The sequence below is a fragment of the Orcinus orca genome, chromosome 12, assembly GCF_937001465.1.
Source record: "Orcinus orca chromosome 12, mOrcOrc1.1, whole genome shotgun sequence".
Classification (NCBI taxonomy): domain Eukaryota; kingdom Metazoa; phylum Chordata; class Mammalia; order Artiodactyla; family Delphinidae; genus Orcinus; species Orcinus orca.
In genome coordinates this window covers 19840484-19866486 of record NC_064570.1, presented here as the reverse complement: position 1 = coordinate 19866486, position 26003 = coordinate 19840484, and the positions used below count along the sequence as shown (strand labels likewise).

The following is a 26003-nucleotide window of genomic DNA, read 5'->3' as shown; positions in this document are numbered from 1 at the left end:
GGAGAACTGAAAGAGTAATAGGGCCAAACGCTCAGTGTTTGGTGCCTGGGGAGGAGAGGGAGAGTTTCAAGCCAAGGCAAACATTTTCAAAAGCCTGAAGACAAGATTGTTTCAGAAACTGGGATGGGAAGTAATGAAAATGGAGAGAAAAGCAAGAACCAGATAATGAAGGACCTTGTAGGCCATGCCACGGTGTTTGTAGGTTACTTGAGAGCCGTGGGGAGCCATTGAAGATTTGTATGTTAGAGCACACTGGGACTGCACTTACTCTGCCTGGGGAGAAATGGACTTCAGAAGGCAAAAATGTTGGAAGCATGAGGAACAGTCTGCTGAGAATTTAAGGCACCAAAGGAGTCACGAAGTTCTTCAAAGAAAGTCTGATTTATATTTCATATAACATTAGTAGAGTCAGATTCCTTCCATATTAGTGTGTGATTAACCAAACTCTGTTCAAACACTACTCTCGAAAGCAGGGATAGGCCGCATTATGAAGTCTTGGCTAACACATAGATTGGTCTTATTTTTAACCCCCTTTAATCATAGATTCTAACAATGCAGGGAGAATATTGCCCAGTTTTCCTCTTCTAGAATTAAATGAAAAAGCTTATCACTTAACATTTTTTTCTGCAAATCAAGGTACTTTGAAGTCAATAAAGCCTAAACTTTTGGGTTTTTGTAATCTTTATTTCTTTTCTTAGAAATTTTCACAATATATAAAAAACTTTCTCTTGAGAAACTTCAATTCAGCTTTCTGCCTCTGCCATTCTTATCTTAGTTCAGTGAATCACTATTGTGCTAACTGAAGTAACCTTACAGGAACCGGTCAAGCAGTTTCACAAAGCTTTTCTGAGTTCAATTAAGATCAAAAAGTACATATGTTTCTTACATTTAAAGCTCACAGCGAATGTTGTAGTACACTTGAATTTTAGAAATGGTCTCTCAAGCAGTGCCTATTTTTTAGAAAGTGTATAGCAAATCATTTACCTGACACTTACCATACATATTTCAGAGTTAATGAAAAGTGATGTAAAAAGACTATTGAATAATACTGTTTTGTTTCATTGTTGTTGTATCTATTTTATACATGGGTAATTAAGTCTATTTACAGTACAGATGTTCTGACAAACACTGAATAAATGCCTGTTTTTGAAAGTAGGTCCAAAGAGTCTCAGTTTTCCATCCCAATAAGATGACCTTCCATCTTCTTTTAACCTTTGCTATGCAGACATCAACTTTTGCTTCCCAGTAGGAGATAATGAGATCATTAACTTTTTCTTGAGTATGTATCTGTAATAGAAATAGGAGAATCAAGTAGATCTAGAATAATTTAAACTTTCCTTCCTCTTTGTTTCAATCAGCATTAGCTTTTGCAGGAGATTTTACTTAATTAGAAAACTAATTTTCTTTAGAATTTTAAATTTCCACATTCATCAGTATTCCCTCCTCTTCCTTCCCCTCCAGTAAAAAAGGTTAGGGTTTGAACTAGCTTTTAATTAGGATCATTTGTTTTCAAAGGATACATGGAGACTTCGGGATTTCTAGGCAGTGCTGGGAGGTTGGAGTGTACCCCCGGGGCTAGGAGGGATACTGAATGATCAAGTTCCAAGTCTCAAGCCCTGATTCAAGCAATGTTCCTTTTGTCAGTTTCTTAGATAGAACTTCTGGATAAAATTTTGTTTGAAGACAGTGAGTGTATCATGATCTAGAAAAGTTGCTTTCAGTTTTATGGATAATTGAGAATTTTGGCCGGTGTAGAGGAAAGCGTCGCATCTTTTTTCACTGAATCTGTGAGGTTGAGATACTTTGTGTACACCTGGATTTGGATTTTTACGTTTAAAATTGAGCAAAAATTCAGAACATTCTCATCTTATCGCAACTCTGCCATCAATATACAATGTAGTCTTTGGTATTTAACTTTACCATTCTGATCAAGTTTCTTCTCCAGGAAAAACAAAAATATGATTGCATCTCCCTTCGGTGTGTTATGGGACGTTATTGTTTACATAACTTTGAGGTATTTTAGAGCGTTCTGTTTCTTTCTTCAATCAGATTACTTAAAGATGTGTTTGCTATCTATAACAAATATCCTGTAATATCTGTGAAAAGGCCCCTGCAGGCACTTGAATACACAGTATCTTTTCTAGAATAAACAGTCATTTCTGTTAGTTTTGATTTTGTCACAGTGGACCTCAGGGCAACCAAACATGGGAGTGGAAGACAATTGAGAATGTCCCCCACCCCTACGCCCACTGCTTTTGTCTTAAATTGCTCTAAAGTGTTTGTTCTATGACTTTTGTCTCCCTCTGCCCTCTTTGCAGTCCTATCACACTCATCAGTATGTGGCCAGAGCACTATGAGTGAGTATTCACAGCTCCATATGCACAAGACTGATGTTCTGATCAGCTTTCTCAGCATGGGGTGATTACTAAGCTCTTGTTCTAAAATAATACTTCTGCCCCCTGGGTAACAATCCTAGTGGTTTGTTTGCATGTCAAATTCATCATTTAACTAAGCTAACATTCCTAAAGTAACATCTGTCAACATTTGTGTGTAAAACTGTTTATCTGCTTTCTCTCTTATAGCCCTTCACAGTCTCCTCAGCTGTTTCATGATGATACCCATTCAAGAATAGAACAGTATGCTACACGGTAAGAAACTCTGATAGGAGCCCTCCACTGCACTGCCACCCAGAATGTATCTCTTTCTGTATTAATCTTATATCATTAACGTGCCTTGATTTAAGGGAGGTAGTTTGGCAGAAGTCGTGATTCCATTATATTTGAAAGCTGGGCTTTCATCTCTCCATGTTGTAATTTGCACTTTACCAAACACCTGCTATACATTCTGTGGACTAAATCTCCATGGGATGTGATTACTGAGCTCATGAGAATCCAAACACCGTACAAGCAGGGTTTAGATAATGTAACCCAGTTTTCAGTGAATGAAAGTAGGGATTGAAAGTGTTCTCAGGAGAGGGTGCACATATGAATTAAAATATGTAATTAAATGTATGCTAAAGCTTTATTATAGGGGTTTATTTTAGAGTCCCCAAACAATATAGAGTATAGGCTGGTCTTGATGGTATGTACAAACTTTCAGGAAAGAAATATACACTAAGCATCGGCAGTGCTAGTTACTCCCTATGCCTTAAAAGGTTAGTTCAAGCACCATAAAATAGTAACATTTGAACTGAGTCTAGGCCAAGTAGAAATTTAGGTAGAAAGTCAGGCTTGGACCATTGGAAAGACATACTCAAAAGCATTGAGCTAGGAAAGAACATGGTTTATTTAAAGGATTGCAGGTAGAGAAAGGGGAAAGGATGAGAAGGAATGAAGGAACAGAAGCTGAAGTCCAATAATGGGGGGCCCACCTGCTAAGGAGTAGGATTCTGTCCTTTGGTAAAGGGGAGTCATGGAGAGTCTTTAAACACGAGAGGAACATAATCAGATTTGTGTGAGAATGAAGACTGACCTAAGGGTCTCGGAGGTCAATTCTGAGACTAGGTCTATTAGGAGACTAAGTAACATGGTATAAAATAAAGGTCTCCAGGCCTTAAGGCAGTGGTGATAGAAATATAGCTCAACATTAGATGTTTTAATTTCAAAGTCTTGCTGGGGGATTTGGGCCGTTCTGTATTTTGTGAGAATTAGGACAGTTTAAGGAACACTGAGGATGTACCAGTCGACTATGCCCTATATGGCCACATTCTCTAACCTCCTTATTTTCATTTTTCAGACTGGCCCAGATGGAAAGGACTAATGGGTCTTTCCTCACTGATAGCAGCTCTACCACAGGAAGTGTGTAAGTAAATCATGAAATTAGTGCTGCCTGGGAAAGCTAGTTCTTGTATTATGGCTGTCGGATATAATCTTCATTGATTACAGCCCTGAATTTTGATCCCAATCAAAATTGATAAGTGTGGTTATAAAAATGTCGACATAGATTTTATGCTTTCAAGCCATGATAGTATAAATTGGATATGTTTATTCAGTTAGTTTCATATAAGTTGCTGAAAAAAATCCTACATTTGGCCGCTCATCTGTCTCAGGAAAATCAGATTGTTTTATTTATAAATACAGGTATAGATATTCATTCCATTTGTCTGATATTTCTTGTTAATTTAACAAATGTAATTCTACAGAATATGTGTTATTCTGCAAAATTCTCTTCCTTCTGTGTGCTCACATTTTCTCCATAGTCTCTGCCATTTAATAATTATAACCCACACAGGCTTGGACATCTCTTCCCCACTCTTCATTGAAAAGTGTTAACTCTTCTGCAATATCTGATTTTATTAGCAACTAGGAAAAGCCTCCTTAACTTAAGAATACTTTTCAAAAACCTTTCTAGACAGATATTTTCCCTCTGATTATCCCACTGTTGTGTGCCATCTTGCTTTTAGAACTTTTCCCACCCTCCACCACCTTGGAATTAACATTTTAAATTCTGAGTGATGTCTAAAAGATTTCAATAGTGTCAAGTCTACTTGACTCGCACAGATTCATTGTGGTCTGGATCTGGTGGGAAGCTGTAAGGTAACCAGGAAAGTTGTAGAACATGGTTCTTAGGTGTTTTATACTAAAAAGATCATGGAGAGAGCCAAGGTGAAATACCTTAGGGCACTCTTAACATGGAATGTCTTCTTGTCAGTATTTTTAAAAAATTGTTTTACTGTCATTAAGCTTATAAATAAAAGCTCTCAGGAGATTGTTCAATTTTAAATTTCAAAGATTAGCAAGTTAATACTATATAATAATGCAGTAGTGATTTACCTTATTATTAATGTACTGTGAGTTTGGAACAATTCCCAAAGCAAGATAATAGCATATTCATAATGCTTGTTTCATGTTTAACCTCCTAGTATGTATTTCTTATAAAGTAGTTAGTATCTTGAATATCCTAAATCCACATGACTTCCACCACGTTTGACAGATAGCTAAAGAATTAAACAAAATTTAAAAATAAGCATTAAAACCAAAATAATTAAAACCAAACTTAAATTCTTTAAAATGTGTTTTTTGCATCTTGTGAACAGAGTAAAGGCAATGCTCAAATTTAGTTTCTCCTATTTTCAAATTAGAATAAGCACTATTTATTTTTAAATTTAGCACCAGTGCCTGAGAAAAGACAGTAATCAGATGACTAACAGCTGAATACATTTTAATATACTATCAGCAGATATCTTAACTCATTCTTCCATCCAGCAAATATTTATTGTAACCCTACCTTGCAGTAGCGTGCTGGAGGCAATTGTGAGAGCTGGTTGTTAAATTTTCAAGAAGTTTGTAAGCTTCTTGTTAAACAGAGCCGTTATTCAAGTTCATTTGTATACACCTGCAGTTCAATAGATTCGGTTAAAATAAAAACAAAAGTAATACTCAAAACTCATCACATCCTAATTATTTTACTTCCCTTTACTATTATCTATGCTCTTGGGGTGTCAGGTGGTGTGCTGCAACTGTGTATCTTTTCGCAGCTCTACATTCTGTGAAGTCATTAGCTTAAATTGGCCGTGAGGAAGGTATTTAAACCATAGAATTAAAAATGCTACAAATCAGGGCCTTTTTATATATTTATCTAGTAGAGAACCTGCTGGTAAACGCTTAGCAGCACACCACTGCCATGTGTCCAATACTGTATAGATAAAGGTCGATCTGTCTTCAGGAATCTTACAGACTAGAGGGGAGATGGATAAGTGTTCCCACAGGGGAGGAACATGGTGAGGGCATTTGAAGTAGATAAAATAATGGGCCCCCAAAGAAGTCGACATCCTAATCCCTGAAACCTATGAATGTGTCACTTTACATGGCAAAAGGGACTTTGCACAAGTGATTAAATTAAGGATCTTGAGATGGGGAGATTATCCTGGATTATCTAGGTGGGTCCAGTGTAGTTGCAGGGGTCTTTGAAAGATGGAGGAGAGTCAGTTAGGGAAGGGGAGGTAACCGTAGAAGCAGAGGTAAGATACAGAGATTTTACAGGTGCTACACTGCTGGCTTTGAAAATGGAGGAATGTGGTGGCCTCGAGGTGCTGGAAAAGGCAAGGAACCAAATTCTCCCTTCTATGGGAGATTAATAGTGTAAGAATGTATAAATCACTAAAGAGAAATTGTTTTCCAGTTACTGGTACATTAATATTTTCTTAATGAATATGTTAATAAATCTTACTTTGATAAAGCCAATCTGGAATTTCTTTGCTCCTTCACAGTTTGAACTACTGAGTATTCTGGGGTTCTTTTCCTGTGAACATGCAGGGGTTCCATCAAGTGAGAACGCTAACAAGGACTTAACCCTCGAAACTCTACTCTGGACCTAAAATCCAGTGGTTTGACATAGAATGGTCATTCTTTCTCCCTTAAATGTATAATATTTACCTTTAAAATATTTTCATTTTAATCAGTACTTTTTTTTTTTTTTTGGCGGTACACGGGCCTCTCACTGTTGTGGCCTCTCCCGTTGCGGAGCACAGGCTCCGGATGCGCAGGCTCAGCGGCCATGGCCCACGGGCCCAGCCGCTCTGCAGCACATGGGATCCTCCCGGACCGGGGCACAAACCCGTGTCCCCTGCATTGGCAGACGGACTCTCAACCGCTGCGCCACCAGGGAAGCCCCAATCAGTACTATTGACTTGACAAGATGAATAAGTATTACAATAATAAATTTGTAATTCAACATCTGCTGGGCCCAATCTCCCAAATTTGGTTTTGGGTGATCTCAGCCATAGGCAATAAAAGAAAGCCCTATGGCTTTGAGATGTGAATTTTGAGACTTGAACTTGTAATTCTCTCTAAGTTACCCAAGGCCCTTTAGTCATTTGTATCTGCAGTTTGAGCCTTTCTCTGTCCTTCAAACTGGTCAATGAAACCAGCTCCCTGGCTCCTAACAATGTTCATCTTCTATGAAGCTGGTTAATTAGTCGTTGTACCTCCATGCATCATGGGTTGCTACCTCCCCAGCCTAGACCTGAATCAATCTCGTGGTTTATGTGGGCCCACATAAACCCAATTCCCAATATTCCCTTTTCTCCTGAAAGTCTGACTGTGGACAATTTAAAGGCATTAATTTTAAGGATCCTAATTTTCTTTCAAGGAGGAATTGAGCAACCATGTCTCAAAAAGAGACAGGACTCAGGATAGTCCTGGGGAATCTGAGTAGCTGGAACTTAAGGACATCTCCTTAGGCCATTGCCATCAGGATGTCTCACTCCATCTGCCATCTGCCCTTGAGCGACACTGTTGTATGTGGAAGGATCAAATTGGGGGGCTGGCCTGATTGGCACTGGCATTGCTGTTTGCAACTCTGAAGCCTGGAACAGAAAAAATCTTTAAAGGAAGGAAATTGCGGACAAAGCGCTTTGCTGTACATTTACTTGACCTGGTTGGTCATATGAATGGCTAGGTTAGGACTCTAGACCTTGTCCATTGACTTTGGACATTGAATATTATGAGAGTTGGAAGCTAAACATTTTTCTTTCTTTACAAATGATTTCCTGTTTTGTTTTGATTTCTGGCTGATTTCTTGAGATGCTTTATCCTGAATAGATAACATTTTCACTGGGATATATATGATCATTTTTCTTTTGTTATTATTTCTTTTTTGCATACTCAGTCTTTTTAGTTTCTATACTCTTTTTCGCCTGAGAAATATTTGCAAATGTTCTCCTCTACTCTTACCTTTTTATTGCTTTATTATTTCATTTTATTATTTAGTTTATATGCACTGTATTTTTATGCTTTGTCCATTTGTCCTGTCCATTTATTAGATCTGTACTTTTTAATCCTCTCTTATGGCCTCTCTCTTCACTTAAATTGAATGGAGTGCCTCCAAGCATCACTGACTTAGAGTCTTGTTATCCTTAGCAGCTAATTGGTATCCCTGTGGTGTTGATACATTAGCCTCACAGCCTTCTCTGCTCCTTCATAATACAGTTATGTTTAGGGTATAATAATAAATTACCCATTTACTGCCTCTCAGGAAAATACCCTCCCCCACCTCCAAACACACACGCACATACCTCCTTGCCAAGTTTCTGTTTGATTTTGCTACATGGGCCTCCTAGGAGCTTTGGGTTCTGCTTTCTTTCTTTCTTTTTTCATTTATTTTTTTGACCTCACTGCATAGCTTGTGGGATCTTAGTTCCCCGACCAGGGATCAAACCCATGCCCCTGCAGTGCAAGTGCGGAGTCTTAACCACTGTACCTCCAGGGAAGTCCCTGGATTCTGCTTTCAAACACTGCTGCTCTGCATTGGTGCAGAACCCATTCTCTCGTCTTATCCTCACCCTTCTAAATTTAGAAGCAAGCATGAGATTCTTCTGAGGGGCTCCCTTATTTATTTCACAGCCATATGGTGTTTTCGCAGGACAGGTAATCAAAGGACGATGCCATAGCTTATTTCAGTCCTTCCCATCTATGTTTCTTATTTCCAGTTTCTAACTGTGTTGAAAGAGTCCCACTCCTTTTTGTTTTTTTTTTTGTTTTGTTTTGTTTTGTTTTGTTTTTTTGCGGTACGCGGGCCTCTCACTGCTGTGGCCTCTCCGGTCACGGAGCACAGGCTCCGGACACGCAGGCTCAGCGGCCATGGCTCACGGGCCCAGCCGCTCCGCGGCATGTGGAATCTTCCCGGACCGGGGCATGAACCCGCATCCCCCACATCGGCAGGCGGACTCTCAACCACTGCGCCACCAGGGAAGCCCCCCACTCCTTTTTCATTCATTTGATAGTAGAAAGGTGGTGAGATTAGGGAGGTTTACTGATAAAGGAAGCAAAGTAAATCAGCAAGTGGCTCATTTGAACCTGTGCTTTGGCTGTTTTGCAGGCCTAACAGTCATTATTTTCAGTTCCTTCTTTATATCGCTCTGATCTCAGTGCTCAGGAGATACCTTTTCTAAGAACTCACTACCTCAGATGCAATTTCATGTCCCTGCTTTATCAGAGTAAAGTGTGATAACACAGGGTTGGATTTTCAAATTAGACTCACAGAATCAAAGATCTCACCTAGTATCAAGCAGTACTCATAAGCAAAAGGTCCAGGACTGCCCGTGCCACTCACCAGGTTACTTCTGGCTGCGTTAGGATGTGCTCTGACCGCAGGGTAACAGATGAGGTCTTTAAGGGATATTTGCAGTCACATCACTTACACAGTAGGGAGCTGGTTCAGTCATGGAATAGCTCCATTTTATACTCTGATAGCTACATAACTTGCAAGATGTTTTTCTGAAGCCCTATCCTATAAATCCATAGATTCCAGGATTTGTTTACCAAAAGCCGTCAAAACAGATCAGGTACAATCTGCCGAAGGTATTCTATAGCAGGACTCTCCTGCTAGTATTAGCCAGGAAGTCTGTCATTCGCACATTTACAAGGAGATCTGACTGGATCTCTGGTAAAAGAAGGGAAGGATTCCAGTCTTGCTGATAAGCATTTCCTTCATGTAAACATATCAACTTTGTCTACTTTGTTATACTTCTGTTTCTGTCAATCATTAGATTTGACCACATTATTAATATGTCTAGTTCATTAGACAAGTAGTTAGAAAAGTGGGAGAACCCAAGTCAGTTAAATGGAGTTCCTTGTTTAATGCAGAATGATTGATCCTAGAAGTGACATGCTGATAATATCAAGGAAGATATCTGTAGCTATTTTATAAATATCTACAATTATAATTTATGCTAAGTTATTTAAATGAAAGAATATAAGGATTTGCTTCTCCCACGCTTTGGGTTACAAAGCATTATAAAATTGCTTTTAACCACATGCTAAAGACAGTGAAATCAACTAGTTGATTGGGACTGCTACAGCAAAAGACTACAAACTGGGTGGCTTATAAATGACTAACATTTTTTTCTCATAGTTCTGGAGACGGGGAAGTCCAAGATCAAGGAGCCAGCGGACTTAGTACCTGATGAGGACCCCCTTCCTGGTTCATAGCTGTCATTTTGTAGTCCCCTCACATGGCAGAAGCAGGAAGGGAGCTCTCTGGGGTCTCTTTCATAAGGATACTAATCCTAATCTTAGAGGCCCCACCCTCATGACCTAATCACCTCCCAAAGACCCTACCGCCACGCACTTTTACACTGGGGATTAGGTTTCAACATAATTTCGGGGAGGGGAAACAGTCTATAGCAGTTTATTTTTAATTAGCAGTCTTTTAACCTACTCTTTTGGCATTCAGTTATTGATTTTCCCTGTAAAGTCTTTTACATTAACTATTTAAGTGTTGCACTTTATATCCTCTGCTGAGTAAAATATCTCTTCTAAGGTTTGTGAGATATACATGTTAGACCAAAGGCAAAGCATGGAATGTTGGGGTGTGTGTATAGTGTACATACACTATTAGGTAAAATATCTTCCCAGAGTTTTAAAATGAGGTCATTGGGACACTGAGCTTTAAGGCAGCCATGGGTCAGTAGCCATCCTGACCATCGTCGTTTCTCCTTCCTTTACCTCCAGAGACATCCATGTCCAGCTGTGAGCCTTTGTGTGTGTCTCCTTTGTCTCCATAGGGAGGACGAGCATGCCCTCATCCAGCAGTACTGCCAGACGCTCGGAGGGGAGTCCCCTGTGAGCCAGCCCCAGAGTCCCGCTCAGATCCTGAAGTCGGTAGAGAGGGAAGAACGCGGAGAACTGGAGCGGATCATTGCTGACCTTGAGGAAGAACAAAGGTGTGCTAGACCTGGGAGGAGAAGATGTGTCACCCTGGGAAAACTTCTGATGGGGAATTCTTTCATGTTCACTTCAACATGACCCTTACCCATTCTTTTTTCAGGACTATTGTCCAGGAAGTACAGTGGAGGCAAACTTTTAAGAGGACATTAACACACTGGGCAGCTGGCTGCAGATTACAGCTGCATTTCAGGGTTCAGGGATGGTGTCTGTTAGAGCACTTGTTTATTTAAAAGTACAGTTTTATTCATGCTTGCTTATATCATGGTTGTACGTGTTTTTACCTATGAGGAAGTAAGTAGCACGGGCACAAGCTCATAGACGATTTTGGTGAGAAGGTGAGGTATACAATACTAATGCCAATTTTCCCTTCTCTGCACTAGAAATCTGCAAGTGGAATACGAGCAGCTGAAGGAGCAACACTTGAGAAGGGGCCTCCCTGTTGGCTCCCCTCCAGACTCTGTTGTGTCTCCTCATCACACGTCGGAGGATTCAGAACTTATAGCAGAAGCAAAACTCCTCAGGCAGCATAAAGGTCGGCTGGAGGCTAGGATGCAAATTTTGGAAAATCACAACAAGCAGCTGGAGTCTCAGCTCCACCGACTTCGGCAGCTGCTAGAGCAGGTAGAGTGTGCGGAACTTGATGTCACGTGTCCCCACCCCATCTGCCCCAGTCCCATATCCCATGGGACTCAGTCCCAGAGTTGGTAGAGAGGTTCACTTCCGGTTTCTCCTCTCCATAGTGGATTTAGACTGGCTTAGAAATCCCTCTTCAAACATAAGCATTAAAGGCTCACTGGCACCAAAAAATGCGTTTTCCCAGCTTAAGATGGAATTGCCTGTTCTTCTTTAACACTGAAATCTGTCTCAGCTCTGAATAGTTTAAGGCAAAAGATCCTATAACATATATCTGCATAAATTACATTTGGGAAAGAAACATCTGTGGGCATTAAGGGAAAGGAACTCTTCATGGTAAAACCTCCTTCCAATGAGCTATTTTCAAGAAATTAGGTAACATGTTTATTAATTTGCAGTTTTTATTTCCTAACATAGCCACTATTTCCTGCCATAACGTGTTTTATGGCAGTTGTTTGCAGACTTTCTTGACAATAAAAAATACAACTTGCATTATGATGAATGAATGCATGTATGATGAATACAGAATGCTAATTGCTGTTACTAAAAAATGCTGTCTCTTACTTGGTATTTTTTTCCTTTCTTCTTTCCTTCTTCCCTTCCTTCCTTCCTTCCTCCCTTCCTCCCTCCCTCTTATTTTTCTTCTGTCTTTCTTTCTTAGTGCTGGTTTTATAACTCATCAACGGGTAATAGCCTGCAATTTTGAAAAACACTGTTCTTTGGGATATAAAAGAAGCATCAGATACAGCTTCTGCCTTTTTTGCCTTCAATCTTGTTAGAGACCATAACAAAATAGTATGATATATAAGGCAGTATCATCTATAAAGACACAACACACTATAGAGAATTAAGTACCTGATTACATCTAGCAGTTAAAGCATAGGCATCATGTCACAGAACTGGTAGTGAAGATGTCTTTGCAGCAGGTGTCTGTTGTATAGAATCCCAGCAAATGGACCTGGAACTTTTCTCTCTTGAAGAATCCCTGACATGAGAATTCATGTCATCTTTTGCCTCTTTCTCTGGCCTATGCAGTACGGGGCCCCTACATAGTGAATAGGAATGACTTTCTCCAGAAATGATTTATTGAGTCAAAGGCAGAAACAACTCTCTCTCCAGTGATTTTCTCAAGTTTTAGAAAGCCATCTTTTCGCAGTTGCTATCAGTATCTTTTAACATGTCAGAATCATTCAAAACAGTGTAATTTTTGCATTACCTGCACAGTGGGCCACAGAATACCCCTTATACTTTCTGAATGTCTGTCACTGTTCCAGACTTTTTGTGAGACTGCTTGGGGGAAGGTTTACTTTGGAATTGTGCATCATTAGACCTTCCCCAGGGCCTGGCTGGTTTCCTCTAAGTACTTTGAGATGTTTGAAGCTTATCTTGGTGCCACTCCTGTACATTGGAAAAGCTACATTGTTAGTAATGTGAATTTGATGTTTCTGAATGGTGCCTGGGTAAGGGATGACTTTTCTCTGGAACTCTTCTAGAATATGAAGTGTGAGTATTAAGGACTTACTGCATAGGTAGAATTGTTGTAGAAGGAAGCTGTGCTTGAAAGCTTTGTTTGCTGTAGTCTGTTGATGCTCTTAAGAGAGCCGAAGGCTCTTCTGCTCACCTTCACCTCCCCCTACTAGCTTCCTCCTGTTAGACAGAGCTGCCTAATGGCTCATGAGCCTTCAGAATTGCACAGTAATGCTTTTCGAGAAATCGGATATCTAAATGGCTCTGCGTATTCCAGACTGTGGAGCTCTCATCCCTTCTTAATGACTTAGCGTGAATGCCAGAAGTTGATGGAAAATTCAACTCTGATAGTAAAAACTAGCAAAACTACCAGACTTCAGCTTATATAGATGTAATGGAAAAATCAGCATCAAAAACCCTGTAACTGGGACTTCCCTGGTGCCTGCCAATGCAGGGGACATGGGTTCGAGCCCTGGTCCGGGAAGATCCCACATGCCATGGAGCAACTAAGCCTGTGTGCCACAACTACTGAGCCTGTGCTCTAGAGCCCGCAAGCCACAACTACTGAGCCCGTGTGCCGCAAGTACTGAAGCCCACGTGCTAGAGCCCGGGCTCTGAAACAAGAGAAGCCACTGCAATGAGAAGCCCACGCACCGCAACGAAGAGTAGCCCCTGCTCACCACAGCTAGAGAGAGCCCGCACACAGCAATGAAAACCCAACGATGAAGACCCTATGCAGCCATAAATAAATGAATAAATAAATTTATTAAAAATATATTTAAAAAAAACAAAACAAAAACATTGTAACTTCTGCATTCCCTTTACAGTGGATCACACTTTTCTAGTTTGACCATGTACTTGTCAATTTCAAACTTTCTGCCTTTGTGAAGTATTTATTAGGTGTCAGATTCTGTTCTAATTGCTTTAGAAATACTAATTGATCACCTCCTTCACAAAACCCTCTGACACAGGCACTCTTACCACTAGTTTATAAATAAAAAATCCAGTTTTTATAAATAAAAAGCAGACGATTATAAAATTTCCTCAGAGGGACTTCCCTGGTGGGGAAGACTCCATGCTTCCACTGCTTGGGGTGTGGGTTCTATCCCTAGTTGGGGAACAAAGATCCCACATGCCACAGTGCAGTGCAGCCACAAAAAAAAAAAAGAAAAAAAAATTTCCTCGGAATTACTCAGCTCTGAGTGACTGAGTTTGTATCCAAGCAGCTAAATCCAAAATCATGCTCTTCACCACTCTCCAATATTGCTGTTAAATGTTGATTGAATAAAAAATGAGCTAATTTTGAAATTAGATAAATTTACTGTGTGAGAAACAGTGTTAATTTTTTAAAAGATGAATGAAACCTGTTTCCAAATTCACTTGGTTGACATAAAAATAATGGAACAATTGAGGAATGACACTGACAGTGATAGGTAAATCTTGCCATATAACCAAGTGAGTCCTTCAAGGTGCCCAAATCAAAAGGGAAGGACCACTTGGTCCTCAGGTGGATACTGGTGAGCCCACCAACTGATGCTGAGATGTATTTGAAAATGACTGAGGGTGAAGAATGTTATGTGATTTAATTATCTGTCATTGGGGAGGGGAAGTTAGAAACGGAAATGTTTTCTTTAATCGTTATTTGAATCTTTCCTCTGTTCTAACCTCTGAATGTGATTCCAGCCTGAATCTGATTCCCAAATCAATGGCGTCTCCCCCTGGGCTTCACCTCAGCAATCCGCACTGAACTACTCGCTGGATCCGGACCCCGGCCCACAGTTCCATCAAGCAGGTCCGTGTCCCCAAGACTTGGCTACTCCCTCCCCTGGTCTACTCCCTCCCCTGGTCTACTCTGGGCTTTGCCATTTGTTTGCTTTTCATTTTAAATAACATTCTTACACATGGGTGCCTTAGGGCATAAAGGAATTTGTATCCTCTGTGGTCTCAGCTGAGTACAAAGCCATTTTAACTATACCAAAAAAGCAAACATTTTAGAATAGTGAACTATAATGCGCTTGTTTATATAAGGTGTAGTAGTGGACTGAATTCTGATGAAAGATGAAAAAGAGCTCTTTCCTTTTGGGATGAGCACAATTTATTTTTTTTCTTTGCCTTAGGAACAATTCTTTTTTTCAGTAAATTTCCCGTCTCTAAAATTTCATACTTGTACACATTCAGAATAAAATACTAAAGCATATTACACCAAACATAGTTTTATTTGCTTAGGGCTGGAGACTCAAGTGTTCTGCTTTCTCCATCCTAGCTCCTACAGGCATTTCCACCCCTCCCACCCCCATCTGAGGCTGGAGTCCCACCCAGCCTGTCACTGCTGCTAGGAAGGGCCCTGTCAACCAGGCATTCTGGTATGACATTTTGTTACTGATGAAATTAAGTTCTAAAATTCTACTGAGGACCACATACTTTAAGCAAATTAATTTGTTTATCTTTTGCTGCATTAATCTGTAGAAAACCTAAAATATTAATACTATTTTAATTTTTAAATAAGAGGACTATTTTGCTATCGATTACAGACTAAAAAACATCAAAGTAAAAAGTATCTTATAAAATACCTCTAGTGGGAGTTCCCTGGCGGTCCAGTGGTTAGGACTCTGCACTTCCACTGCAGCGGGCATGGGTTCAATCCCTGGTCGGGGAACTAAGATCCCACGTGCCCCGCAGCATGGCCAAAAAAAAAAAAACTACCTGTAGTTTTGTGGCAGTATAAGCTAGCCTATGCTGACGTCTCCAAAAGGAAGGAAGGAAAAAGAAATTAATGGAATATCTTTCTCATATGAAAAAATACTTGTAATGCCCAATAGTGGAATTCTGACTAATAAATTGCAATAATATGACTATTATTTGTCACTCGTGAATTTTCCCCTGACATGTGGATTCTTCCTTTAGAAACATCTAATAAGTTTTAATTATGTAAAATTCTGTTACCACAAAAAAATACAAAAATGGTTTTGGAATTTTCCCCTAAAATTATCCTTTATAAGGAGAACTATTTTCACCTTGATATTTAGAGGCAGTGCTAGTATTTTCTCCCTGAAGTTGTGTTTTGGTGGAAGACCAGACATTAATTTCAGAGTGTCTCTTGTTCTTTCTATCTGCTGTCACAGCGGCAGAGGACCTGCTGGCCCCACCTCATGACACCAGCACAGACCTCACAGAGGTTATGGAGCAGATCAACAGTACATTTCCATCTTGCTGCTGTGAGTATGAAAGATCATAACGCGACTGCTACGCTTTTTCCTTCCATTTCTTTTTTCCTGAGTGGGGCCCTTTGTCTTCTTTGGTAAGATAACAAAAACCAATATTAGAAACAAGACTGTAAATTATTTGAAGACAAATCAAACATTCCGTATGTCGGCGAAGCAAATGAAGCCCAGCCTAGGTACCATCACATCCCTGGGCGCAGGGCCAGTGAGAACTGCTCTTTGGGATTCGTGGGTCTTCCTTCTGAGTGATAACATGAGGCAAATAAAACAAGCCTCTCTTTAAGGAGAAATTATCCTCTTCAATGCAGGCTATAGTAAGAAATGTATATTACTTCAAAAGAGAGCTTTTAGTGACATACCAAGCAAGGTCTGAAAATGGCTTTTTCTAATGTAATTCCCTCTCTTCTCTTCAGACCTTGTCTTCTGATGTCATCAAATTCAGGTGTAGAAAGGGATTATTTTCAAATTTTCCTTTTTCTTTTTTGTTTTGGTTTGGGGTTTTTTTTGGTTTTGGAGTTCTTTTCTCATGGAATAAAATAGTCACTGTATAAAGGCCAAACTATTTAAGGCATCACAGATTATGACCCTGTGAATTTTCCATATGAAAACTAAGAGCCAGAAAATAACCAAATAAAAACAGTTCAAATCCCAGAGGAAATTATATAATGATTGCTATTTATTGATTTTTTTCCCAAACATTTTGTTTTCAGTACCTTGCCGCCTTGCAGTTTCTGCCGAGCTCTCACAGAAAACATTTCTGCTGTTTCAAACAGTTTACTGTATATACATAGTATATAGTGCTACAGTTATATTTTGAATAATCTTTTAAATAAATATGATTATTTATAAATACATTTATAATTTTCAGGGTGATTAAATCTAGTCAGCTGTTAGACTAAGATTTTAGTATATACATATACTGTTATATATCATATATCCTGTATATGTAGTGTGTGTGTATATATATATATATATATATATATATATATATATAAATAAAACAGCTTCTCATCACACCCTTTTCCATCCTCTAAGAAAATATCATTTTAAATGAGGGAAAAGACATTATCAGGAGTGTAGGTAAACATGATATATTGACTTCGTTTAAAAAGTATGCTTCAATTTATACCACTCTACAGTTTACAAAATGCCAGCCTTAGTGGGAAGTGGAAACAGCTATTTGAAATATAATCTCCTCTGAATTTTCAGAAGTAATTGCCTAAAGGACATATGGCAGTTTCCACAAGTCCATAAATATATTTATACTTGGGAGCATATAATTTCCCAGGTTATTATTTGTAATTCCATTTCTCAAAGTTTGCAGAATCCTATACCATATATCAATCTTCGTGCTCCCCCCCCAAAAAGCATGTGCGCACACACACACACACACACACACACACACACACACACACACACACACACACGCAGAGGTTTTTGGCCCTGTAGAGTATCACAGAAGCTTCAGAGGGTCAGGTGAAGCCCATATGCTATCAGATTGTTACTTATTTACTAGGCTCTATAACAGCCATAATAGATGAACAGATTAATCTTTGTATTAATTATAATTCAAGGTTAAATTTAATAGAGATGTTGGTTCCACATTATATTTTACTTAATGGCTACATGAAACCTCATCATAGTCTTTATAAGCCAGAGTTTCAAAATTAAATTACTTTTTACTTCAGCTTAAATCCAAATACGTTAATAATTAGTTAAGAACAAATTCTGTAAGTCAGACCTGTTTAGAAGTTTTTATTCAACTATCATAATGGATATTTTCAAGTTAAAAGTCAATTGGCAGTGAGAGCTAGCATGGGAAATATATTTAAATATATTCTTTCTAGTGGATATAAAATGTATAATTTCCATATTAAAATTTTTATACAAGAATTCATGATATGTTTTAAAAGTTTAATTTTTTTAACCAGTTACTCTTAAATCTTTTTCACAGTATATTCTTATATGGAGATATTGTATAAGGCTGATCTATGTCATATTTTACAAGAGAATATAATTAAAAATAAATAGTAACATAACTATAGGGCAAAAATAAATCTTAAGAGAGGGGTGCATTCATTTCATTTTTTGGCTTCCCGTAAAGGCAAGTGTAAAATTCCCATTGGTTGGTATCTTATTAGCCATTAATTGCTATTATGGGTTCCTGAGAACAGTATATATCTTCAATGGGATCCACATGACAGGTTAAACTCCCACGTTGCATTGGTGCCTTCTCACCTGTGCAATTCTCTATTGTGAGGGTGAGTTGCAGAAACCCAAGATTCCTTAACAGGATGTGGCTCTGTGTTCTTACAGTCAAAGTTTGCACATTCACAAATATTTGTAATATTTATAGTTTTCTGTGGATGAGTATTACTAGTCATATGTTATTTTGAAGAGCTCAAGTACATCCCATATAGGAAATGACGATAGTATTATTTTAGAAATCCTTTTAAATTTAGATCTTATTATTTTTTGTTTCCGAGGTTCTTCTATTAATTTGGGTTTAGATTGCTCTTCTTGGTATTTATATATTGTACTTTGCTTTGATAATATAAAAATCTCCAAGGTAGGGACAGCTTTCCAGAAAAATAAAGGTGTAACTGAGTTATTGGTAAAATTGATATATATTTTTAAAGTTCTGCCTAAAGTTATTAAACTCTTTAAGAAAATGGATGCAGAATAGAAATAAGCACCTGCCATAGATTTGGTGCTCAATACATTTCTGAATTGAATGAGTGAATGAATGAATGAATGAATGATTACATATTCCCACTGGGAAGGAAGGTTTAGTTGTTGAAGTTTCCCCCAGATAGTACTTAGAAGATTCTGTAGGATTCCTTAGCTTTGTTGCCCCTTTTAAGTTGCTCAAGCTAGCAAATATTTTAATAAGCCTTCGCATTCCTGAAACTTACTGACCACCTTTGGAGGATTTTTTGAAAGCAAATCAGATTGGCATCCTCCTAATGGCAAACCAATCCCTTGAGCCCCTGTAACTAACAAGAACTTTAAAATTGCTTGTCACCAGCATACAATGAATTGAGATCTGCATGTTAACCTTGACTTTTGATCCTTTGTGAATTAAAAATTAGCATGGTCACAAGTGAATTTCCACTCCTGGAAGTCTAGGAATTAAAATGAAATTGTATTCTTAAATCCTAATTGCATGAATTGCCTACTTAAACATGACTTTTTCTTTCTTACTGTGTCTGTATATTGTTGCATATGACACTTTAGAATTCCTCTATCTTGGATTAATATCTCACTTGGTCCTGATAGCATCCTTGAATTATGGCCTTTTAAAATTTTCTTTTAATTATTTACATTGAATTTCAGAGCAGAGAGGCAAGCATTTCCGTCTCTTCCTGGCAAGGAGTTAATGAAGGGAATTTAATTCTGTTGCCTATATCCAACATACTAAAATTTCCACTGACTGCTGTAACTAATTTTTTTAGTGTAAAATCTTTTGTTGGTTTTTTTCATTTGTATCATCCAAATGTATATGATACTAGTAGTAAGCTGAATATTTTTTTTTACTAATAGACCAATAAATGCTTTTTCACTTTTTTTAATCTACAAGCATACTTTCACTGTGAATTGCCTATATTTATTTATTTATAACATCTTTATTAGAGTATAATTGCTTTACCATGTTGTGTTAGTTTCTGCTGTATAACAAAGTGAATCAGCTATATGTATACATATATCCCCATATCCACTCCCTCTTGTGCCTCCCTCCCAACCTCCCTATGCCACCCCTTGGGGTGGTCACAAAGCACCGAGCTGATCTCCCTGTGCTATGCAGCTACTTCCTACTAGCTATGGTTTTTTTTATAGTGCTTAATGGTTTTTATTTTTTTAATTTTTATTTATTTTTAACATCTTTATTGGAGTATAATTGCTTTACCATGTTGTGTTAGTTTCTGCTGTATAACAAAGTGAATAAGCTATATGTATACATATATCCCCATATCCCCTCCCTCTTGAATCTCCCTCCCTCTCACCCTCCCTATCCCACCCCTCTAGCTGGTCACAAAGCACCAAGCTGATATCCCTGTGCTATGTGGCTGCTTCCCACTAGCTATCTGTTTTACATTTGGTAGTGTATATATGTCCATGCCACTCTCTCACTTCGTCCCAGCTTACCCTTCTCCCACCCTGTGTCCTCAAGTCCATTCTCTACGTCTGCATCTTTATTCCTGTCCTGTGCCTAGGTTCTTCATAACCATTTATTTTTTTTAGATTCCACATATATGCATTAATATACAATATTTGTTTTTCTCTTTCTGACTTACTTCACTCTGTATGGCAGACTCTAGGTCCATCCACCTCACCACAAATAACTCAATTTCGTTTCTTTTTATGGCTGTGTAATATTCCATTATATATATGTGCCATGTCTTCTTTATCTATTCAACTGTTGACGGACACTTAGGCTGCCTCCATGTCCTGGCTATTGTAAATAGTGCTGCAATGAACATTGTGGTACATGACTCTTTTTGAATTATGGTTTTCGCACAGTATATACCCAGTAGTGGGATTGCTGGGTCATGTGGTAGCTCTAGTTTTAGTTTTTTAAGGAACCTCCATACTGTTCTCCATAGTGGCTGTATCAATTTACATGCCCACCAACAGTGCAAGAGGGTTCCCTTTTCTCCACACCCTCTCCAGGATTTGTTGTTTGTAGATTTTCTGATGATGCCCATTCTAACTGGTGTGAGGTGATACCTCATTGTAGTTTCGATTTGCATTTCTCTAACAATTAGTGATGTTGAACAACTTTTCATGTGCCTCTTGGCCATCTGTATGTCTTCTTTGGAGAAATGTCTATTTAGGTCTTCTGCCCATTTTTGGATTGGGTTGTTTGTTTTTTTGATATTGAGCTGCATGAGCTGTTTGTATGTTTTGGAGATGAATGCTTTGTCAGTTTCTTCATTTGCAAATCTTTTCTCCCATTCTGAGGGTTGTCTTTTCATCTTGTTTATGGTTTCCTTTGCTGTGCAAAAGCGTTTAAACTTCATTAGGTCCCATTTGTTTATTTTTGGGTTTTTTTCCATTCCTCTGGGAGGTGGGTCAAAAAGGATCTTGCTGTGATTTATGTCATAGAGTGTTCTGCCTATGTTTTCCTCTAAGAGTTTTATAGTGTCTGGCCTTACATTTAGGTCTTTAATGCATTTTGAGTTTATTTTTGTGTATGGTATTAAGAAATGTTCTAATTTCGTTCTTTTTTTTTTTTTTTTTTTGCAATACGCGGGCCTCTCACTGTTGTGGCCTCTCCTGTTGCGGAGCACAGGCTCCGGACGCACAGGCTCAGCAGCCATGGCTCACGGGCCCAGCCGCTCCGCGGCGTGTGAGATCTTCCCAGACTGGGGCACGAACCCGTGTCACCTGCATCAGCAGGTGGACTCTCAACCACAGCACCACCAGGGAAGCCCGTAATTTCGTTCTTTTACATGTAGCTGTCCAGTTTCCCAGCACAACTTATTGAAGAGGCTGCCTTTTCTCCATAGTATATTCTTTCCTCCTTTGTCAAAGATAAGGTGACCATATGTGCATGGGTTTATCTCTGGGCTTTCTATCCTGTTCCATTGATCTATATTTCTGTTTTTGTGCCAGTACCATATTGTCTTGATTACTGTAGCTTTGTAGTATAGTCTGAAGTCTGGGATCCTGATTCCTCCAACTGCGTTTTTCTTTCTCAAGGTTGCTTTGGCTATTCAGGGTCTTTTGCGTTTCCATACAAATTGTAAAATTTTTCATTCTAGTTCTGTAAAAAATGCCTTTGATTGCATTGAATCTGTAGATTGCTTTGGGTAGTATAGTCATTTTCACAATGTTGATTCTTCCAATTCAAGGACATGTTATATCTCTCCATCTGTTTGTGTCATCTTTAATTTCTTTCATCAGTGTCTTATAGTCTTCTGCATACAGGTCTTTTGTCTCCTTAGGAAGCTTTACTCCTAGGTATTTTATTCTTTTTGTTGCTATGGTAAGTGGGATTGCTTCCTCAATTTCTCTTTCAGTTTCATTTATTTCTGATCTGATCTTTATGGTTCTGCTAACCTTGGAGGTTCCTTTGTTTTTCTTTCTCTAATTGCTTTAGGTACAAGGTTAGGTTGTTTATTTGAGATGTTTCTTGTTTCTTGAGGTAGGATTGTATGGCAGTAAACTTCCCTCTTAGAACTGTTTTTGCTGCATCCCATAGGTTTTGGGTCATCGTGTTTTCACTGTCATTTGTTTCTAGGTATTTTTTGATTTTGTCTTTGATATCTTCAGTGATCTCTTGGTCATTTAGTAGCATATTGTTTAGCCTCCATGTGTTTGTATTTTTTACATTTTTTTTCCTGTAATTGATATCTAGTCTCATAGCATTGTGGTTGGAAAAGATACTTGATATGATTTCAGTTTTCTTAAACTTACCGAGGCTTGATTTGTGACCCAAGATATGATCTATCCTGGAGAATGTTCCATGAGCACTTGAGAAGAAAGTGTATTCTGTTATTTTTGGATGGAATGTTCTATAAATATCAATTAAGTCTGTCTGGTCTAATGTGTCTTTTAAAGCTTGTGTTTCCTTATTTATTTTCTTTTTGGATGATCTGTGCATTGGTGAAAGTGGGGTGTAAAAGCCCCCTACTATGATTGTGTTACTGATTTCCCCTTTTATAGCTGTTAGCATTTGTCTTATATATTGAGGTGCTCCTGTGTTGGGTGCACAAATAATTACAATTGTTATATCTTCTTGGATTGATCCCTTGATCATTATGTAGTGTCACTCTTTGTCTCTTCTAATAGTCTTTATTTTAAAGTCTAATTTTTCTGATAGGAGTATTGCTAATCCAGCTTTCTTTTGATTTCCATTTGCATGGAATATCTTTTTCCATCCCCTCACTTTGTGTCTGTATATGTCCCTAGGTCTGATGTGGGTCTCTTGTAGACAGCATATATATGGGCCTTGTCTTTGTATCCCTTCAGCCAGTCTGTGTCTTTTGGTTGGAGCATTTAATCCATTTACTTTTAAGGTAATTAACCATATGTACATTCCTATTACCATTTTATTAATTGTTTTGGGTTTGTTACTGTAGGTCTTTTCCTTCTCTTGTGTTTCCTGCCTAGAGAAGTTCCTTTAGCATTTGTTGTAAAGCTGGTTTGGTGGTGCTGAATTCTCTTACCTTTTGCTTGTCTGTAAAGGTTTTAATTTCTCTGTCAAATCTAGATGAGATCCTTACTGGGTAGAGTAATTTTGGTTGTAGGTTTTTCCCTTTCATCACTTTAAATATGTCCTGCCAGTCCCTTCTGGCTTGCAGAGTTTCTGCTGAAAGATCAGCTGTTAACCTTATGGGGATTCCTTTGTATGTTATTTGTTGCTTTTCCCTTGCTGCTTTTAATATTTTTTTCTTTGAATTTAATTTTTGATAGTTTGATTAATATGTGTCTTGGAGTGTTTCTACTTGGATTTATCCTGTAAATAATGTATGGGACTCTCTGTGCTTCCTGGACTTTATTAACTATTTCCTTTCCCATGTTATGGAAGTTTTCAACTATAATCTCTTCACATATTTTCTCAGACTCTTCTTTTTCTCTTCTTCTTCTGGACCCCCTATAATTCGAATGTTGATGAATTTAATGCTGTCCCAGAGGTCTCTGAGAGTGTCCTCAATTCTTTTCATTTTTTTTTTTCTTTATTCTGCTCTGTGGTAGTCATTTCCACTATTTTATATTCCAGGTCACTTGTCTGTTCTTCTGCCTCAGTTATTCTGCTATTGATTCCTTCTAGAATATTTTTAATTTCATTTATTGTGTTGTTCATCATTGTTTGTTTGCTCTTTAGTTCTTCTAGGTCCTTGTTAAACATTTCTTGTATTTTCTCCATTCTATTTCCGAGACTTTGAAACATCTTTACTATCATTACTCTGCATTCTTTTTCAGGTAGACTGCCTATTTCCTCTTCATTTGTTTGGTCTGGTGGGTTTTTACCTTGCTCTTTCATCTGCTGCATATTTCTCTGTCTTCTCATTTTGTTTAACTTACTGTGTTTGGGGTCTCCTTTTCGCAGGCTGCAGGTTCGTAGTTCCCGGGTTTTTTTGGTGTCTGCCCCCAGTGGGTGCAGTTGTTTCAGTGGCTTGTGTAGGCCTCCTGGTGGCAGGGACTGGTGCCTGTATTCTGGTAGGTGGGGCTGTATCTTGTCCTTCTGGTGGGCAGGGCCGTGTCTGGTGGTGTGTTTTGGAGTGTCTGCGAACTTAGTATGACTTTAGGCAGCCTCTCTGCTAATGGGTGGGGTTGTGTTCCTGTCTTGGTAGTCATTTGGCATGGGGTGTGCTGCACTGGAACATGCTGGCCGTTAGGTGGAGCTGGGTTGAGACGAAGATCTCTGGGAGATCTCTTAAGTGCGGCTGGGAGGTTTCTGGTAGTCCAGTGTCCTGGCCTCGGCCCTCCCATCTCGGAGGCTCAGGCCTGACACCCGGCCGGAGCACCATGACCCTGTCAGCCACACGGCTCAGAAGAAAAGGAAGAGAGAAAAGCAAAAACAAAAACAAAAAAACCAACAGACAGAACCCCAGGACAAATGGTAAAAGCAAACCTATACACAAAGAAGCATAGACATACACACTCACAAAAAGAGAAAAAGGAAAAAAAAAAAAAATATATATATATATATATATATATATATATATATATAAAAGGAAGAGAGCAACCAAACCAATAATCAAATCCACCAATGATAATAAGCAGTAAATACTAAGATAAACATCAAATCAGACACAGAAAACCAACCCCAAGTCTACAGTTGCTCCCAAAGTCCACCGCCTCAATTTTGGGAACATTTGTTGTCTCTTCAGGTATTCCACAGTTGCAGGGTACATCAAGTTGACTGTGAGGATTTAATCGGCTGCTCCTGAGACTGCACAGAGAAATTTTCCTTTCTTTTCTTGTTCCCACAGCTCCTAGGGTTCAGCTTTGCTTTTGGCCCCGCCTCTGTGTGTAGACTGCCCTCAGGAGTCTGTTACCTGCCCAGACAGGAGGGGGTTAAAGCAGCAGCTGATTAGGGCTCTCTTCCATACTCAGGCCGGGGCGGGGGCGGGGGGAGGGGGGAGGGGGGTATGATAGTCATAACTGGAATGCAGGGCGAGCCTGCAGCAGCAGAGGCCAGTGTGACGTTGCAGCAGCCTGAGGCGCACCATGTGTTCTTCCGGGGAAGTTGTCCTTGGATCACAGGACCCTGGCAGTGGCGGGCTGCACCGGCTCCCGGGAGGGGAGGTGTGGATAGTGACCTGTGCTTGCACACAGGATTCTTGGTGGCAGCGGCAGCAGCATTAGCCGTTCATGCCCGTCTCTGTGTTCCGAGCTGATAGCCGTGGCTCACACCCGTCTCTGGAGCTCACTTAGGCAGTGCTCTGTCTTCTGTGGGCACACTGGGAAGGAATCCCCTCTCCTCGCACACCCCGAAACGAAGGTCTCTTGCCTCTTCAGCAGCTCCAGACTTTTCCCCGGACTCCCTCCCGCCTGGCTGTGGCGCCCTAGCCCCCTTCAAGCTATGTTCACACAGCCAACCCCAGTCCTCTCCGGGGGATCCGACCTCCAAAGCCCGAGCCTCAGCTCCCAGCCCCCGCACACCCCGGCGGGTGAGAAGACAAGCCTCTCGGGCTGGTGAGTGCTGGTTGGCACTGATCCTCCGTGCGGGAATCTCTCCGCTTTGCCCTCCGCACCCCTGTTGCTATGCTCTCCTCCATGGCTCCGAAGCTTCCCCCGAGCCCACCCCGTTCTCTGCCAGTGAAGGGGCTTCCTCGTGTGTTGAAACTTTTCCTCCTTCACAGCTCCCTCCCAGCGGTGCAGGTCCTGTCCCTATTCTTTTGTCTTTGTTTTATCTCTTCTCTTTTGCCCTACCCAGGTGCCTGGAGAGTAGGGCAAAAGAAAAAAGCCTTTTGGGAAGTCTGAGGTCTTCTGCCAGCATTCAGTAGGTGTTCTCTAGGAGCTGTTCCACATGTAGATGTATTTCTGATGTATTTGTGTGGAG

At 39.5% G+C, this 26003-nt stretch overlaps 1 protein-coding gene and 1 long non-coding RNA gene across 12 annotated transcripts in view; one reads left to right on the top strand and one right to left on the bottom strand.

The window, feature by feature from the left end:
- The window catches only part of UTRN (utrophin), a 1623662-nt gene that overhangs the window by 463573 nt on the left and 1134086 nt on the right, over positions 1-26003 (top strand). For 10 of the 11 annotated variants that reach the window (XR_007470554.1, XM_049695369.1, XM_049695368.1 and 7 more), the window contains 7 exons: positions 2319-2357; positions 2583-2648; positions 3736-3801; positions 10505-10663; positions 11048-11288; positions 14451-14559; positions 15890-15982. Coding sequence is in view for 10 of the 11 variants with exons in the window: in XM_049695369.1 (XP_049551326.1) it covers positions 2319-2357; positions 2583-2648; positions 3736-3801; positions 10505-10663; positions 11048-11288; positions 14451-14559; positions 15890-15982 (773 nt within the window). In the remaining variant the exon portion in view is untranslated. The remainder of the gene's footprint in view (positions 1-2318; positions 2358-2582; positions 2649-3735; positions 3802-10504; positions 10664-11047; positions 11289-14450; positions 14560-15889; positions 15983-26003) is intronic. The other variant, XM_049695367.1, reaches the window with a different exon arrangement.
- Positions 1-26003, bottom strand: part of LOC125960666 (uncharacterized) — a 125211-nt gene that overhangs the window by 75805 nt on the left and 23403 nt on the right. The window lies entirely within an intron of this gene.